This window comes from Ammospiza caudacuta, chromosome 8, assembly GCF_027887145.1.
Source record: "Ammospiza caudacuta isolate bAmmCau1 chromosome 8, bAmmCau1.pri, whole genome shotgun sequence".
Classification (NCBI taxonomy): domain Eukaryota; kingdom Metazoa; phylum Chordata; class Aves; order Passeriformes; family Passerellidae; genus Ammospiza; species Ammospiza caudacuta.
The window spans coordinates 24427783-24444169 of record NC_080600.1 but is presented as its reverse complement, the minus strand read 5'-3'; the positions used below and the strand labels follow the sequence as shown (position 1 = coordinate 24444169).

The following is a 16387-nucleotide window of genomic DNA, read 5'->3' as shown; positions in this document are numbered from 1 at the left end:
ACCTTGAAAGCATTATACAGAGAGGGTTTTCAGATTCTCTCCCATAGGGTAAAGACAATATCTCTTTCCTGAGACACCTTTAATGCCAGTCATGTACCATACCTGTGTCCGTGTTTTGATCCTCAAAATGCAACTATTAGGCTTTTTCTTCATATCTCTGGGCTTTTCCCCCCAACTAAAGTGAAGTTGTTGAAGAGTTTATGTAGAGCACTTGCCTTTTATAATAAAGATTATGGACATTTTTATATGTTCTTGTTCAGTAGTCCTTGAAGAGTGGGTTATTTCAAAAGTGCTTCTTGAAATATTGAAATATACTGCCATTAGAAAATACTTACTGTTTTCTCTACCAAAAGGTTCTAAAATTACAGCATGAGTTTGTTAAATAACAGGTGTATTTTTACAGTGTTGGATTGATCCACTCAGCCAAATCAACAGCAATGTGGCAGCCATGTGATCATCCAGTATTTATGTGTAGGTTAAACAATGATCTTTCTGGATAAACTTTGTGCTGTTTCCAGTTCTAACACAGTATAGACACAGACAGCTGTTTAATTTGTCAATAAGTATACTAAGTAACTAAAACTAATTATCATGAGACAAATTTTTAGATAATATACTCTCTGTAGTTAAGAGGAAGTAAATAACAATTTAATTACTTTTTCATTCTATACTAACTGCAATGTAAAAAAAAAATTAGCTGTATGTATCTGTAGTCATAAAATTAAAAGTTCCCATCCAGTCTTCCCCAAATGCATTCCATCAAAAATACAGAGGCTTTTTTTACCTAGTGTTTCCCCAAAGAAGAGAACAAGTAGGATGCACACAGCAGATCCTTTTCAGCTGCTCACCAGAGTCTTGGCTTGCTTTCTGTTTTGTAGGAGTCCATTTCTAGCTGTTAGAGCTGTGTCGAAAATGCAGCCATGTATGCCAGAGGCAGAGAGCATTTCCAGAAAATTTGAAATTATCATCTTGAACTAAAAGTGTCCCAGGCATTCCAAGTAGAGCCAAGAATAACACTTTCAATATTGTTATGATTAAGAGTCTGATTCTTTTTTTTAAATATGGAAGCCAGGGAAGGAAGTATATCCAGAAATGTTCACCATTGTTCCCCAAGACAGGAGGAAAAATCACAAAGGGCCAGCCAAGGATGGAGCAGAAGATGAATACATTAAGATATTTAAAACTTTGACAACAGTTTTGTGAGGCATTAAACTTTGTGAGGCATGAAACTTGTTCTACTTCTCATAAAGGGCAACTCAGCTTTCAGAAGTTTGGGAAATCCTCTATTAATCTTTGTCAAATCTACACGTACACTGGGAAACATTGAGGCAAGCCTTTAAATCCTAAATATGCTCTAACATGTGCCAATCTTGTCTAGAATTTTGTGGTTTTCCCTAAAGGACAGGAAAAAAAGCAGGTGATACCATAGCACTTTTTAATGTTTTTTATTTTCATCTACTGTTGTTCAAATTACACTGTGTGAACTGGTTATTCCTCATCTTATGCCAGTCATGTTGTCTACTGTAAAAATGTGAATATGCTGAAGTAAATAAAAATAGTATTAATGGCATATAAGTCAGAACTATTGACAGTGTATCCACATGTGCCTGAAGCTATATATACCTAGGGTAGTTTACCTTCTGGTGAAACTTCTTGCTGTTGTGGATGGGTGGTTTCTGTTAGTGCATCTTTAAACCAGAAAAAAATGAGGGATGGTGTGAAGACACTGCCTTCTGGAGCAAGCTTATTAAAGCTTTTTCAGGTTTAAATTTTGCCACTCTGATGGACAACTTGACTAGGAGGTTTGGCTCAATGTTAATGCAGCTGTTCACTTTAAAATGATCCTGTCTATGATTCTTTGTCACAATTGCTAAAGAGCAGTGTTTAGTGGAAAGCAATGCAGGAACCCCGGGCTGTGGACAGGCAGGTGGCCAGAGCCCATCAAAGTTTGATTATGGGGGGCGGGTCAAGGCAGATGACTGCAAATGACTTTGGAGAAGTGAATGTCATGAGAGGACCTGGCTGTGGCATTGTGAGCCATCACTGGGACAGGTTGTGGGGTAGGCTCCAGGATGAGGTACTTGGGGCCCTGAAGTCAGAGGCACAGCAGAAACCATGGAGGGCACCACTGGCATGCAAGCAGCTGTTATTCCAGGTAGGCTGCCTGCATTCAAACCAAGGTCCACAGAGCCCTGCGTGGTGGTACAGCCACTCTGGGATACCTGGATCTGAAAAATCCTGATTTTTAAGACACCTATCTAAGAAACGGTGATGGTGACTCGTGATTTCCACGTGCTGTGTTAAACCGACAGCAGCCATGCAGCCCAGTGCCGCCTGAGCCCCTCTGACCCCGGGGGCGGTAGGGGTCTCGCCACCCGCCATAGCAGGCAGGGTCCCTTGGAGGCAGCGGGGCTCTGGGAGCCCCCTGCGCCTCAGCCCTGTGGCTGGAGCAGTTCAGGCTCCGGCTCTGCCTCCGGGCCGCCGTGCTGCCCACGGCGCTGCCCTGCCTCCCCGGCGGGCCCAAGAGCTGCTCCGGCCCCTGCAGCCCCGCCGCTGGGGACCGGCCCCTTGGGCTGCGGGCCAAAGCCCCACGCAGGGCTGTGCTGTTCAGCGCCGCTCTCCGAGGTGCCCTGGCCCGGCTGCGGCCCCGGGAGCAGCCCCCAGCCCCCCGGCCCCGCGCCTCCTCCCGCGCTGCAACTCGGCTCTGGTGTCCCTTTGCTTTACACTAGCACGTAGCGGCAGCCCATTTCTCATGGAAATCGTGCTTTGTGTAACTGAATTGACACTTGGCCTTGATACCTGTATCTCCTGATAACTGAAACAAATTTCTAAAATAAATATTGTACTTTGATCTTCCAGCCCTGCATTTTTAATGACAGCTCTGAACATCACTTCATTAAGAATACATTTCAGGAGACTGAAATGCTCCGAGTTTGAACACTAATTATTTGTACAGAAAATTATGACTGCACCGCTTCATTTTTCAGCCCATTGGTTTCTTCCAGAAATGAGAATTTATTCTCGATTTTTAGGTAATGTACTTTCTTGGATGCAGATTTATGGCATTTGTAGTGTGGCAGCTGTATAGAAACTTATCCAGTTTTCGATTAACTTTTTTGCAACTTGACAAATCATTTTGGTCCGTCGAGATATCTGGGGAAATACCGTACTTTAGAGAATGGAGGGAACCTCGGGGTGTTCAGTGTCTCCTGATCTACCTATCTCCTCTCATTTCCTTTAGAAACATTTTTCTGAGTATTCATCTAGCAATTACTAGGTAAAACGAATTAACAAAAATTGAGGTAGGGGTTAAATCGGGCATCTCGCATATCTCTGGGTTTGACATAAGTTTGGGAATACGGAGGTTTAGGGACAACGCAAGCGCGAGCGCCGCCGTTCCGGTCGTCTAGCGAGTTATTGCTCCTCCGGGCAGCCGAGGTGCGGGTCGGGCTCCCCACGGTGGGCTCCCCCTCGGCTCCGGCTGCCCCAGCTACAGCTTAGACTCGAGGAGACAGCAAGTGCGCTCCTGCCCCGATGCGGCTCTAGGGGCGCGGCTGGAGTGGCAGTGAGCGGGGGGCACCCGAGGCTGCGGGCGGGGTGCGCGGGGCAGTGCCTGTGTGCGTGTCCTGCCCGCCGCGCTGTCGGCCGGGGCTCGCTGTGCTTCCCCGTTAGCCGCCATGTCCCGTGTTGACGCGGCGCAGCCCCCGGCGGATCGCTCAGCGGCGGTGCTGGGAGGCGTTCGTGTGTGGTGGATGGAGGTGTCGGACCCCCTGAGCCCCGCACCCCTGCAGGCGGATGGGGAGCCCTATCGTCCGCAGCCTCACGCCCCGGCGGGAGCTGCTGCCGGGCCGCGGGGTCCTGCAGCAGCGGCGAACCTTGCCTCGATGCATCAGTGCGTGGTAAAAGCGCTGGATGCGGGACCCTTGTCTTCCTGTTGCCAACCTGGTGAAGCGGTTACCTGGCACATGGGAAGAGGTTGATATGGCTGCTGCGTAGTGTTACATGGGGTCGAGGTTTTATTTCTCCCCGGGACTCAATATGGAGCCGTGGGAGAGGACTTGGCACTTTAATCCCTTCAAAGAAACCGATCTAATTCAAGCCCTACAACTCTTGAAAGTCTTTGAGCGGACAGTGATTGTTTCCACAGGAAAGGCAGATAAAGATCTCTGTGTGCTGGCGTTTAAAGAGACTTCAGTGGCGGTGCGAATACAATTGAACCCAGCGACTGCGGGGAGGATCGAGTTACCTGTGCAAACAGCTCCGGAGGACCAGAGCCAGCCGGCATCTGCCCGAAAGGGTACCCCCACCTCCTCAAGACGGAGATGAACGTCCTGGTTTGGTACCTGGCCAAACAGGCCGGCGTTTGCGATGGCCTCGGAGCAGATGGGGAAGCGGGGAGGAGAGGAGCGCGTTTCCAGGGCCCCCGGCGGAGCGCGGAGCTGAGCGGGCCCGCGGAGAGGCGCGGGGCCCCGCCTGCCCCTTGCTGGGCGGCACATGCGAGGGGGCCCGCCAGCTCTGCAGCCCACTGAGCTCAGCAGCCGACGGTGGCGGCAAGCTGTGACCCAGATGTGCCTGGTGCTGGTTAGAGGGTCAATAGTCTCACACATGGTCGAACGCAAGGCAGGTTAGATCCTTCAGACACACATGCGTATAGAGATGTATAGACAGAGGCTGAAAGGTGCGGGATGAAGTAACAAAGCTCTTGGGGCCGACTTTGTCTTTGGGGCAGGAGGTGAGAGAGCAGGGGAGGCAGAGACCCGATAGCAGCGTTCCTGCTCCCAAGGAGCCACCCCGATCTCCACTCCCCGCCGGCGCAAGACAGGCCGGCTCGGCAGGCCCGCCAAGAGAGACTCCGGTCTTCATTTAAAGAAATCATGTCTCTTACACCCGGCTCCCGCTAGGGAAGAGGAAACTTTTCCCTTCTGTTTCCCGGCTGCCCGGTTTGTCGGTGTGTCTGTCTGAGAGAACGCTTGCTGCTGGTGGCAGCCCGCTGCTCCTCCCAGGGCCCGGCTGGGCGCCTGGCCTGGCCCCGCGCCAGGCGGGGGCTCCCGGTAACAAGGGGGCAATGCCGGCTGAGAGAAGTGAAACAAATTCAGCTACCAGAGGAGAAAATGCGCGGTTATTTGCCGAGTCAAATCGAGGGCATACCCCTCAGCCTCGGGGGAAGGGCGGGCGGAGGGAGGGAGCGGGGAGGAACCACCGACAATTACTCCAGGGAAGTTTTACGGCTGGGATCGACCAGCCCCGACCAGGTGAACTCCATGTGCTGTGTTACCTTCAGTCTTTAAACACTATCAGAGGAATCCGGAGGCAGATTCCTCGAGCGATAACAAAGACGCGTTGTCACTTTAGGACTCTGCCACAAATTTAATTGCAAAAAAAAAAAAAAAAAAAAAAAAAAAGAGGGGGGATCCAGTGTCTTGCACATTCAACGCGAGGGTCTCTAGGCGGTAAGGGGTCCTTTGATCAAGAAAATCCAATTATTTGTGTATATACATTTCCCACATAGTGATTACTTCATTAATTGTCCCGCCTTTATCTCCTCCCTTCCCATCCCCCCTAATAATCAGTTCTTTTATCCAGACCAACAAACACACCATAGGAGCTTTGTGGATTCAAAGGATTTGCTTTCGCTTCTGAAAGAGCCGCTATTCTTTGATGATTGGGTAGCGGCAAACTTCAAAGCCATAAATCTTCCCTCTGACTGGTTGGCGGCCCGGCAAAGTCCTTATCAAATTCTTGGAGGTGATCCTGGCGCAGTCAGACAGTCCGCGGAGATCGCGCAGCGCGGGGGGGTGGGACGCGCACGGAGGCGAAGAGATCAGAAGGAAAGGGAGAGAGAGGGGGAGAGAGAAGGAAACTGGGCAGCTTCTCGTCTTCCCCTTGGCGTCCTCATGCCTCGGCAGTGCCCCGGCGCCTTCCCTTCGCCCCGGGCGCAGTAGCCATGGCCGCGGTGGCAGTCCTCCGGAACGATTCCCTCCAGGCTTTCCTCCAGGTCAGTACCCGCACCCGGTGTTCCTCGAACTGCGCCGAGTGCCACGGTTGTGACCCAGATTGCGCGGGGGCAGCTGGCGTCAGCCGCCTCCCTCCCGGGGCTTTTCCCGGCGGGCGGCCCGGAGAGGTAGGTGGGGACCCCGCGGTGGTAGGAGGCCGGGCTCGGGCTTCTCGGGCTTGGAACTTCCCTCTCCCGCTAGCAGCCCGTCAGTAACTCCAGGCAGTGCTCCGTGGCAAGGGGTGTGGGGGGCGCGGGGGCTGCCTCCCTGCCCACAGCGGCTGCTTCCCCGGCCAAGGAGCGGCGGCGGGGCCGGCAGCGCCGGCCGCAGGCGGGACCGGTCTCTGGGCGGAGCGGGGGGGCCGGGCACGTCCTGCCCTCTGGGTGCGCATTGTTTTGGGAAAGTTTACCGGCCGTGCGGGGAGCGGCGGGCCGGCCCCAGCCGCGCACGGGCAGTGGTGCGGGAAGTTTCTCGCAGGCCGGTGTCTGCGGGCGGCAAGTAACGCGCTCTCTTCCCTCCTTCCCTTCTCCCCTCCCTCCCGTTCCTGCGCAGGACCGCACCCCCAGCGCCTCCCCTGACTTGGCCAAGCACTCGCCCCTGGCTCTTCTGGCCGCTACTTGTAGCCGAATCGGGCAGCCGGGCGCAGCGCCCTCGGATTTCCTGCCGGTCTCCTACGACCCGACGCTGGGATCCCCCTCTAGGATCTTCCACCCGTGGAGCGGCGAGATGCCAGCGCACTCCCCGGGAGGGCTGCCGCCACCGCATCCCAGCTTGGGGTTGACCCCTCAGAAGAACCACCTGCAACCCTCCTTCGGGGGTTCTCACGAACTGCCCCTCACCCCCCCGGCGGACCCCTCCTATCCCTACGAGTTCTCCCCCGTCAAGATGCTGCCCTCCTCCATGGCCGCCCTGCCGTCCAGCTGCCCGCCCGCCTACGTCCCCTACGCCGCCCAGGCCGCCCTGCCGCCCGGGTACTCCAACCTGCTGCCGCCCGCCCAGCCCTGCCGGCAGCTGTCGCCCAACCCACCGCCCGAGGACATCCCCTGGTGGAGCATCCAGCAGGCCAGCGCCCCGGGCGGCTGCGGCCACCGCTTCCCCGCAGCGGCGGCGCTGCCGCGGAGCCTGGTGCTGGGGCACTCGGACTTCGCTCAGTACCAGACGCAGATCGCCGCCCTGCTGCAGACCAAGTCTCCCCTGGCGGCAACGGCCAGGAGGTGCCGCCGCTGCCGCTGCCCCAACTGCCAGTCGGCCGCGGGCAGCGCCCCTGAGGCGGAGCCGGGCAAGAAGAAGCAGCACATCTGCCACATCCCCGGCTGCGGCAAGGTGTACGGCAAGACCTCGCACCTGAAGGCGCACCTGCGCTGGCACACGGGCGAGCGGCCCTTCGTCTGCAACTGGCTCTTCTGCGGGAAGAGCTTCACCCGCTCCGACGAGCTGCAGCGGCACCTGCGGACTCACACGGGCGAGAAGCGCTTCGTCTGCCCCGAGTGCGGGAAGCGCTTCATGCGCAGCGACCACCTGGCCAAGCACGTCAAGACCCACCAGAACAAGAAGCTGAAGGCGGCGGCGGACGGCGTCAAGCGGGAGGACAGCCGCGACCTGTGACCGCCGGGATAGCCGGCGGCTGCTGCCTCCGCGGGCCGGGCCGGGCCGAGCCGAGCCGCGGCGGGACCCGGGCCGGGGGGCGTTTCTCCGCCGGGGGCAGGGCGGCGGGGAGAGGGCGGCTGGCTCTCGGACTCTCGCCGGGCACGGCGAGCAGTACCCCGGCTGGGGGCGGCCCCCGCGGACCCTCAGGCCCGGGACTGGACGCTCATAGGGCCCCGGGGCCGTGGCCGCCCTGGAGCGCGGCTGAGGGGGGGAGCCGGGCACTGGGGCACGAGCGGGCCGGCCGCGGGAGTCGAGGCTTACAGACACCTCGGGGTGAGGTGACAGCGCCGGTGTGGCCGTGCTGGGGCTCGGCCTTCGTGCTTTCAGGGTAACAGACTGAAGTTTTGTGTACAGGTTATTTAATAGTTACGTTTGAATACAGGTGTTCCCCTCCGTCTTCGACCCCGCGCGGGGTCTAGCATGAGATGTTTCTGTAAAGCGACCCGCGACCGCAGCGTGAAATAAATACGTTCACACCGGGGTCAGCAGGGACGGTCCCGCCGCGTCGGTCTCGTTTGATCCTTTCCCGGGGGCCCCGCGCGCGGCCGCCGCCTTCCCGCCATTTCCCGCTGGTGCGGCGGGCCCGCTCCGGCCCCCGGCTCCATCGCGGCGGCCGAGCGGAGCTCAGCGCACGGTGACCCCAGAGCTGCTCATGGTAAACACCTTTAAAATACTGGGAGCTGCTTCGGACGGGTGTGTCTGTTGGCTTTGGTTGGTGGGTTGGGTTTGGGTTTAGGTTTTTTAAATTATTTTCAATATTTTGTTTCCCACACATGAAGCCGAGGGAAAAAAGAGAAACGCATGGTGTCAGTACTGGGAATGAACATGCAGGTCAAGTTTTAAGACCGGGATTTATATTTGTGCAGAAGTGGACAGCGGTCAGTGTTAGTGATGCCCCTTCTCAGAGAGGTCCAGGCCACAGGGCCAGCCCCAGACAGCCACTGTGGCACAGCAAAGCTAAAGCATGCTTCCCGAATGTTAACTTTCTGTAAAGCTGCACAGTTGAGGGGCTGAGATACGTGTTACCCTGCCAGTACACAAAATGGCAATCACTGTCCTGCAAAGGGGAAGACCCTTGGCACTAAACTGTGTTTAGAAGTATCTAGTAGATAGTGACAGCCTTTAGGGTTTCTTATCTCTCACTGGGCATCACGTAAGTATAGACATATTTCTTTTAAAATAATAGCTTTTCTTACTGCAGCGAGATTCCTATTTATTTTTTTAATTGAAATCTATGTAGCCAAACAAGCTGAGCAATCTGATCAGTGATTTGCTGAATTTTGCATTCTAACATTGAGAATTCTGCTTATTTGCTCCTTATATTTTTACAACATCAGCTTTATTTTCTGATTACCTAATGAGATAGTGAAATAAAAAATGCCTTCAAAACTTCACCAGGACTAATCTGGAACTGTTCAGCTTCAGGTGAGATCCTCTGGTGGAGGTGCCAAGCAAGCTTTGGCACAGCTGTCTTGGTAGAGATACACTTTGCCATGGACTTCTGAATCAAGAAAAAATACAGCCCAATAGTGTTTGGAACGACAGGACATGTAAAACGAATGTGTTTGTATGTATGTCAAATACCACCAAGAATCTCTTCTGGGGAATAATGAGATGAGACAATAGCACGAGAACCCTCGTATCTGAAGTAATGAGAAGTTAAAGGACAGTTACCATGGTATGGGTCATTAACAATACTTTAATATTTATTATTCTGAATTAATTTCTTACACCATGTTCTTAGGGTCAACTTACTGAATTAATAATCATAAGCAGCTATCTTCTTTTCTACTGAAGAATCTTCTATAAACTGTTGTGTTATAGAAAACATTGAGAGGAATATGTTTAGCTTCATCAGTTAGCAATCCTTTGCCAAAGATTCAGGTGTCAGAAGCGTGTGGTTGGGGGATATCAAGTAGATGTCTTTAGTAGTCCAGATGGAGTAACAGCAAGGCAAGAAATAAACAATGGACCTGATCCAGAAGTCCTTAGTAAAAGAAATCTTTGAGACAAAAGTGCATCCTGTTTACTACTGATGTAGGATTGAAATATTTCATCAGGAATTACAGTGTTTCTGTAATTTTAAAATGTGTTTGTGCAAGGGTTTCTTGCTTTTTAAAATGTTTCATGGCACACAGTGGCAATCTAGTTCCTTTTATTGATATTAAGTTACACTAAGAATGTAGAGTTAGAGAATTTCAGATTGCTTTAAAAGAGAGTTTGTTTCACTAAACAGTCTTTCAATTCTGTGTATGGACAAAACTACTTAAAATGGAGAGTTGTGGAAAGTGCTTTTGTTGGTAGCAGTACAGGAGAAACAACAGTGTCCCAGAGTAGGAGAGGTCTCTTACAGGACAGAATAATTCCCTCATGGCAATGGCCTTTCCTGCTGAGTGAGTGCCAAGATGAAGATGAAGTATTAGTGTATTGGATGGAGTATCAGTGTATTGGATGGAATATCAGTGTATTGGATGGAATATCAGTGTATTGGATGGAGTATCAGTGTATTGGTGTGAGCTGAATCAATGCCTTAGATGGCTTCTGGGGCAAGTCTAGCCTAAGAGTTACAGACCCGTTCCTCTCAGAGCAGATGTAACTAGCAGAAATTAGCCTCATAATGGTAGATGTGGTGACTTCTAAGCTGGACCCTTATGGAAAGATTTTTCTCCAGTTTGATGACATGCTGAATTTGCCAAGCATGTATGTTGTCTGGTCTAGCAGACTATTTTGGGTTCTTATTCATTCTACAAGACACAGCTTGTACTGAAATACTGAAAGTGTACCACTCACTTAAGTATGAGCCTGCAAATAATCCAGGTTTGAAGCAAAAGACTGCAGCCCAGGCAGTGTCAGCACCATTTCGAAGGGGTGGTGGTATCTGATTTACCAAAAAAAACCAAAACCCACCACAGTGGTGTTGTGTTGTAGCCTATGCACCTTGTATATGTGTGTAATGACTACATTAAGCTTGAAAGTGCACAGGTTAAAATACAAACAGTCAAAATTAGTTAAAAGCCTGTCATGAGAGAGAGAAATGTATTTAAGTGAAAACCCATAGTATCAAATGCTAATGAAAATCTTAATCTCTAAGAATCACACACACACAAAAAATAAGGCAGAAAATTAAGGACTTAGGAGACTTACTTAGGTAAGTGAAACTAACAGTTTATAATACAAAAAATATTTAATAAAACTATTTCTTTGTAAAGCTTTTAACTAGTTCATTGGGCAAAGGAAGTATAAATGCATCATAGCTGCTTCATACTCATCTGTAAATAGCTGAATCATATGCTAGCTTTTCAATTGAAATCATTAAACTTTTTTAGTAATATGGTATTTAAATATACATGTGACCTTTCTGATGTATAGGTAGAGCATTACAAAAATATATTGCTTACATCTCAAGAATTTATTTCTAGTTGCCAAATTGCACTCCATAATAAAATTAACTTTTAATTTTGCATTCACAAAATACATTTTATACTTTTAGCTGTTTCCAATCAACTAGAACAGCTGTTCATTTTATGAAATTAAATTATTAATATTCTTCTTAATTATAATTTTTGAGTACATATGCTGCTCAAGGTCAATTCATTTCCTGATTTTAAAACTTAAATGTCATTGGTATAATAGACATATCCTATAAACCAATTCATCTGATATTTAATTCAAATAAATTAACCTCAACAAAAAAATGGGATATAGTAAAAAAAGTTGAGATTTGATCTTTAGGCAGCGAGCATTTAAAAAAATCCACAACTAATCAATATTGTTTTTCAGATAGTTTGGGGTTTTTTACTATGTTTTTAATCAAATTATTTTTAGTCAAAGGTCAAATGGACTAAGACTTTCACCTGGCAGAAGGTTGCAAGATTGCCCTTTTGGTCCCAGCTGACCAGATTTTCATTGCAATAATACAACAAATTTATAAAATTTATGTTTCCTACCTCCTCAACTACTATTAGAGAAAAAGATCAAGTTTTTTTAAGCTGTACTAGGAGATGTACTTCCTAAAACAATCATAGTGTAATTTTTCCTTCCATATTAAAATAAGGGTGTAATTTTAAAAATAAATATTTAATCTTGAATTATTTGCAGATTTTGATAGATTGCATTTTAAAGTAACTACAACTTAACTATCTCATTTGGTAAATTCACATATTTAGTAATAGTGCTGAATACTGAAGAAATAGGGAATATAATATGCTGCTGTCTTGAAGCTCTTAGATGAAAGATACCTTTTACTGTTTGGTGATATTCAGTGACTCAGGAGAGCACTCAGAAGTTCATAAATAGGTCAGGTTTGTGTCTCTGTGCAAGTACTTGCATGATTACTGAGGCCCTTTTAAATGAGTCTTGTAATATTTATGGATCTTGTCAACCTGTTCTCATACTGAGCAGTAAGAAACAGAAGTATAATGTCCAGCTTATTGTCAGATTTTATAGTTTCCATAGAACATTGTTTTTCCTCTGTTAGAGTTTTTGGCATTATTTCACACTTTTTATGAGATTCTTGTGAATGTGGGGTCTTCCACTCTGGCACAAGATAGAATCAGCTCAAAGACCTATTAAATTTTCTTGCCAAACTTAAAAAAAAATCTTTTTACCAAAGAGGATCCCTTAATCTTCAAGACTACTGAGCTTTCCTTCAAAGGGATTGCCTAACAGGTATCTTTAATAACTTTGTATTTAAATATTGTCCCAGCCACCGAGGACCTGGAACTGTGCAGCACCCAGCAAGGCTCACTCTTGTCAGGTAAGTGTTAATATGCAGCGTAGAGAAGAAGGATCCAAGGCCCCAGGCTGATTGAAGGAATAAAAGTGCATGTAATCCAAAGGGTCTCTTAAATAACTTTATGGGTTTTATTCCTGTTAATATTTACTCCAAACTGATTTGAAGTCATGTAGGTGTTTCAGGATGGATAATGAAAATCAGAGAAAACAAAAATGTATTTTGACCTTCTGACTGTGACAAGTCAGAAGGAGATTATGGATAGTGAAATTTGGCTTTTAGCCTGGAGGACATCAGTGCTGTTTTTCTTCTCATCATCTCTTAATATCTGTTGTGTTACACATTTACTTAAGGACACACAAAATCCCATGGTGTCCCTGACCCAGGCCTGGTGATTACATCAATCCTTAGCCATGTCAGCAGGAGCGAAGCTGGGGTGGTGCACAAAGCCTGTGTGCTCCTGAGAAGGGTTATGGATGTCCACTCAAGGGCATGCAGGGACATGTAGATAAGCAGTAGAGCTCCATGTCCTCTTCAGGTGGCTCTGGGGTGCATCCTGTGCTGCAATGTACTGAAGTTAGTGGCCAAGACCTTCTGAAGAACTGGCAAGTTTGTACTGAGGTACAAACTGAGCTGCTATTCACTGAATAATTAAAGTGCACTCTAAAGGTGCAGAGCCCTTGTACAGTGTGTCTGTATAAATTCAGATTCCACAGTGCTCCTGTCCTGAAGCTCTTAGATGAAATATACCCTTCACTGTTCAGTGATATTCAAGGAATGTGGCAGACCACTCAGAAGTTCACAAATAGGACAAATTTGTGTTTCTGTGCACATGTTATCAAGGCACTTTTAAAGGAGCCTTGTACTAAGGCAGCTCATCTCACTCTGCCTTCTCTGGAGTATTGGTCGTGGCCATTAATGCCAGTAATGACCAAGTAACTCCTGTCAACCTGTGCCATCATAAGGTGCAATCTTTTTTACATTTTTTATTTTCTGTTGCCACTGAATTATAGGCCTTTACCATGACAATGACTGACATGTCCTGAACTGAGTATATTACATCACCATAGCATTTAGTATGGAGGAATGATGAACCACAAGGGGGGCAAATAATACTCAAATGCCATAAGATGATATTTTTCACAACTTAAACGTGTCAGTTTGCAAATACCAAAGTCAACAGCTTTATCAGAAACAATAGCATGTACCTATGTTTTTGCATTTTTAAAAGGTAGTGTTGTCTGCAAAAGCAATATATTCCTATTATCTCTAAGTTCCTGTTCTTATAACAGTACTGGCTGTTTAAACAATGTTCCAGTATTACCCTGTATAGTACTTGAAAACATTTTTCATTTTCCTTTTTAATAGGAACCAGACATCACAGAGCATGCTTTCAAAACAGGCTCTAATTATAAAGCAGGTTAAAAGAAATTTTATTAGCCAAAGCCCATATCTTCACTTAGGGTCATATCCCACATGCTTTTTTCAGGATCAGATGGTGTGTCTGTGATCTCCACATGCAGATTTCTCATCTGTATGGAAAGGAGATGTCAGTCACACTGCCACATTTGCCCGTATTTCAGACAGCTCTCCACAGGTCTAGAATCCACATGTGAAGAAGAGAAAGGAAAATGCACACTATTCACGCATTAAAGATTAGACAGGAAAGATAACACAGCCTGACACTGTCAGGTGGTCTCAGCTATTATATGTTAACCCCAAAGGAGTGTGAAAATGGCTTCATTTCTTCCCCTCACATCTAAATAATTAGCTTTTCTTCTGAGCAGGAATAGTGGTAGTGCTTTGCTCTTGTTTAATTCTGCAAAGGACAGCCAAACAATTGACATCTGCTTGCTTTGCATGTTCTAAAACATTGCTTGTGCACCTTAGTAGCCTAATACAGGAAGCCCATTCTTCACAGCATGACCTGACCCTTCAGCAGTGTGGCTCCACTGACTTCTTGCTATTAATTTGCTCTGAAAGAACTGAAAGTTTTAAGCTGGCAAAGATTACACTTTTATATTTTCCAAAATATTAACCAAATCTTCTTATGTGCCTACATGAGGCCTAAGGCTATGTCTGAGCTTCTTAATAAAATGCTTAAATAAATTGTATAATGACACTGAGAAGCTACTTGCAAAATCCAGTAATCAAAGCTGTGTTTGGTGGTTGAATACCTAGGTTGGAGAGAGCAAACCATGAGCAATCTTTTTAGGGGAAGTATGTTCTCTGTAACATTTTAGAACTGCATGTGAACACTGGAACTGTAACTCTGCTACCCCAGTGGGATCATGAATATACACAGAGCAACACTAAACACATTCAGCATATTCTGGCAGTCTACAGGGAAATGTTTTTTTCTCATGAGAGGAAGGGCTTGTTTAAAGTTTTTTCCCACAAGGGTGGGAAGAAGACCTTCATGGATCTGAAGATCTTTATGCTGTCAAGGAGGAGGGCAAGGGAGAAAACAAAATAGATAGGCAACCTTTCCTTTTCATGGGCCACCTTTGCTTGCCCTCACAACTCTCAACACTATTAAGGAGTCTGGGTTCCCCTCACATCCTAGATGAAAAGAGGAAGCATAAGACTCAAGAATTTTTTAGAAGCCTCAAGCTGCTTCACTTTCCTCAGTTTCCTTTTACAACTCAGGAGAGTTTTTGGTACAACCCCAGAGTTTTCTGCAGGGTGTTCCACTATGAAGCTGTTATATTGCATTCATGTCCAAAAACTTCAAATCTCTATGCCTCACTACACATGAAGATGAAAGTTTCCTAAGCTAAATAAAGTGACTGTAAAGTACTGAAATCACTGAGACTTAAATGTGGGAATTACCTTCTAGATTTATCATTCAATTATTTTTCTCATTAGAACCACAGTTTTAATCTGCTAAGAAATATTAAATATTAAACAGCTAGTAAAGCAGAGTAGTATGTTACATTAAACTAATTCCTTATAAAGTGCCTAAGTACATTAGAATCTCCTTTGTCTTTTTCTTATATGCATTCATTCATCCTAGACTTAATTTAAAATGGGTGTCAAGTGTCAGATATAATACTGAGATCTAGATTCTGATCTAGTTGCTAGAACCTCTGACATTTAGTGAATGTATTCAAGGAAGGACAAGGAGGAGGGTAAGTTCAAGCCTGTTTTTAATTAGCTACAGCAATTAGATGTTTTGAATACCCAGAATGATGTATTAGAATTACACAATTATTTGGTTTGTTTGGTTGCTTTTCAATACACTTGAGAACCAGCTCCTAATTAAGATACACACACTATCAAAGATTAAAAACTTAGATGATGGTAAAAACAATTAGAATGATGATGTAGGTTTAGATTCCCCATGGTTCCTGCACGGAGCTGCAAGACAGCATAGAGTGTGAACCCGTGGAATTCACTCTCTCTGCACAAGGTCCAGAAACAGCTTCACTGTTTGTGTGCCCTAGAGGGACACGGGCCACCCCAGAGCAGGTGTGATGCTGGGACATGATGGTTTTCCCTGAGCTGGCTGGGGCCTTTGGCAACAGGAGCTCTACCCTTGCTGGGAGCTGCTGCAATCACCCATTGCCTCTGGGTAAGGAGCTGTTCTCTCTGCACAAGGCCGCCTTGGGTGCTGCTGGCCTTGCCCTGCTCCCAAGGACAGACTACTAGATCACAGAAGAGCCTCTACCCCTTCAGAAAACATTCTTTCCTATTAAAAAGGTGTAAAAGAAAAACAGAGTATACAACAAAGCACATTTTTTAAAACAGAACCCAAGATCCAACCAAGATTACCTCCAATTAAAGGTGTGCCTCACGCCTTTAAAATTAAATATGTAATATACCATCCTTAATATGTCCTGAATGTTTTGCTCTTGATCTCAAAAGCAGTAAGCACATCCTCTCATGAAATCTTGCTGCAGAAATGACCGAGTTCCTACCATCCCAGTGCCATGTGATAACCTCAATCAAAGCAGCCAAATCTCTTGACTTGCTGCTGATTCCACAGCATTTTTTTTGTAGTGATAACCACTTT

The 16387-nt window shown here is 47.2% G+C and overlaps 2 protein-coding genes across 2 annotated transcripts in view; both read left to right on the top strand.

The window, feature by feature from the left end:
• Positions 1–4359, top strand: part of MYO3B (myosin IIIB) — a 207385-nt gene extending 203026 nt beyond the window's left edge. Inside the window, exon 39 of the mRNA XM_058809484.1 lies at positions 4148–4359. The gene's annotated coding sequence lies outside the window, so the exon portion shown is untranslated. The remainder of the gene's footprint in view (positions 1–4147) is intronic.
• Positions 4360–5782: 1423 nt separating this feature from the next.
• SP5 (Sp5 transcription factor) lies at positions 5783–7598 on the top strand. The gene is made up of 2 exons (XM_058809889.1): positions 5783–5995; positions 6546–7598. The coding sequence occupies exons 1-2, from the start codon at positions 5945–5947 to the stop codon at positions 7596–7598; spliced, it is 1104 nt and encodes a 367-aa protein (XP_058665872.1). The 5' UTR covers positions 5783–5944.
• The last annotated feature ends 8789 nt before the right edge of the window (positions 7599–16387 follow it).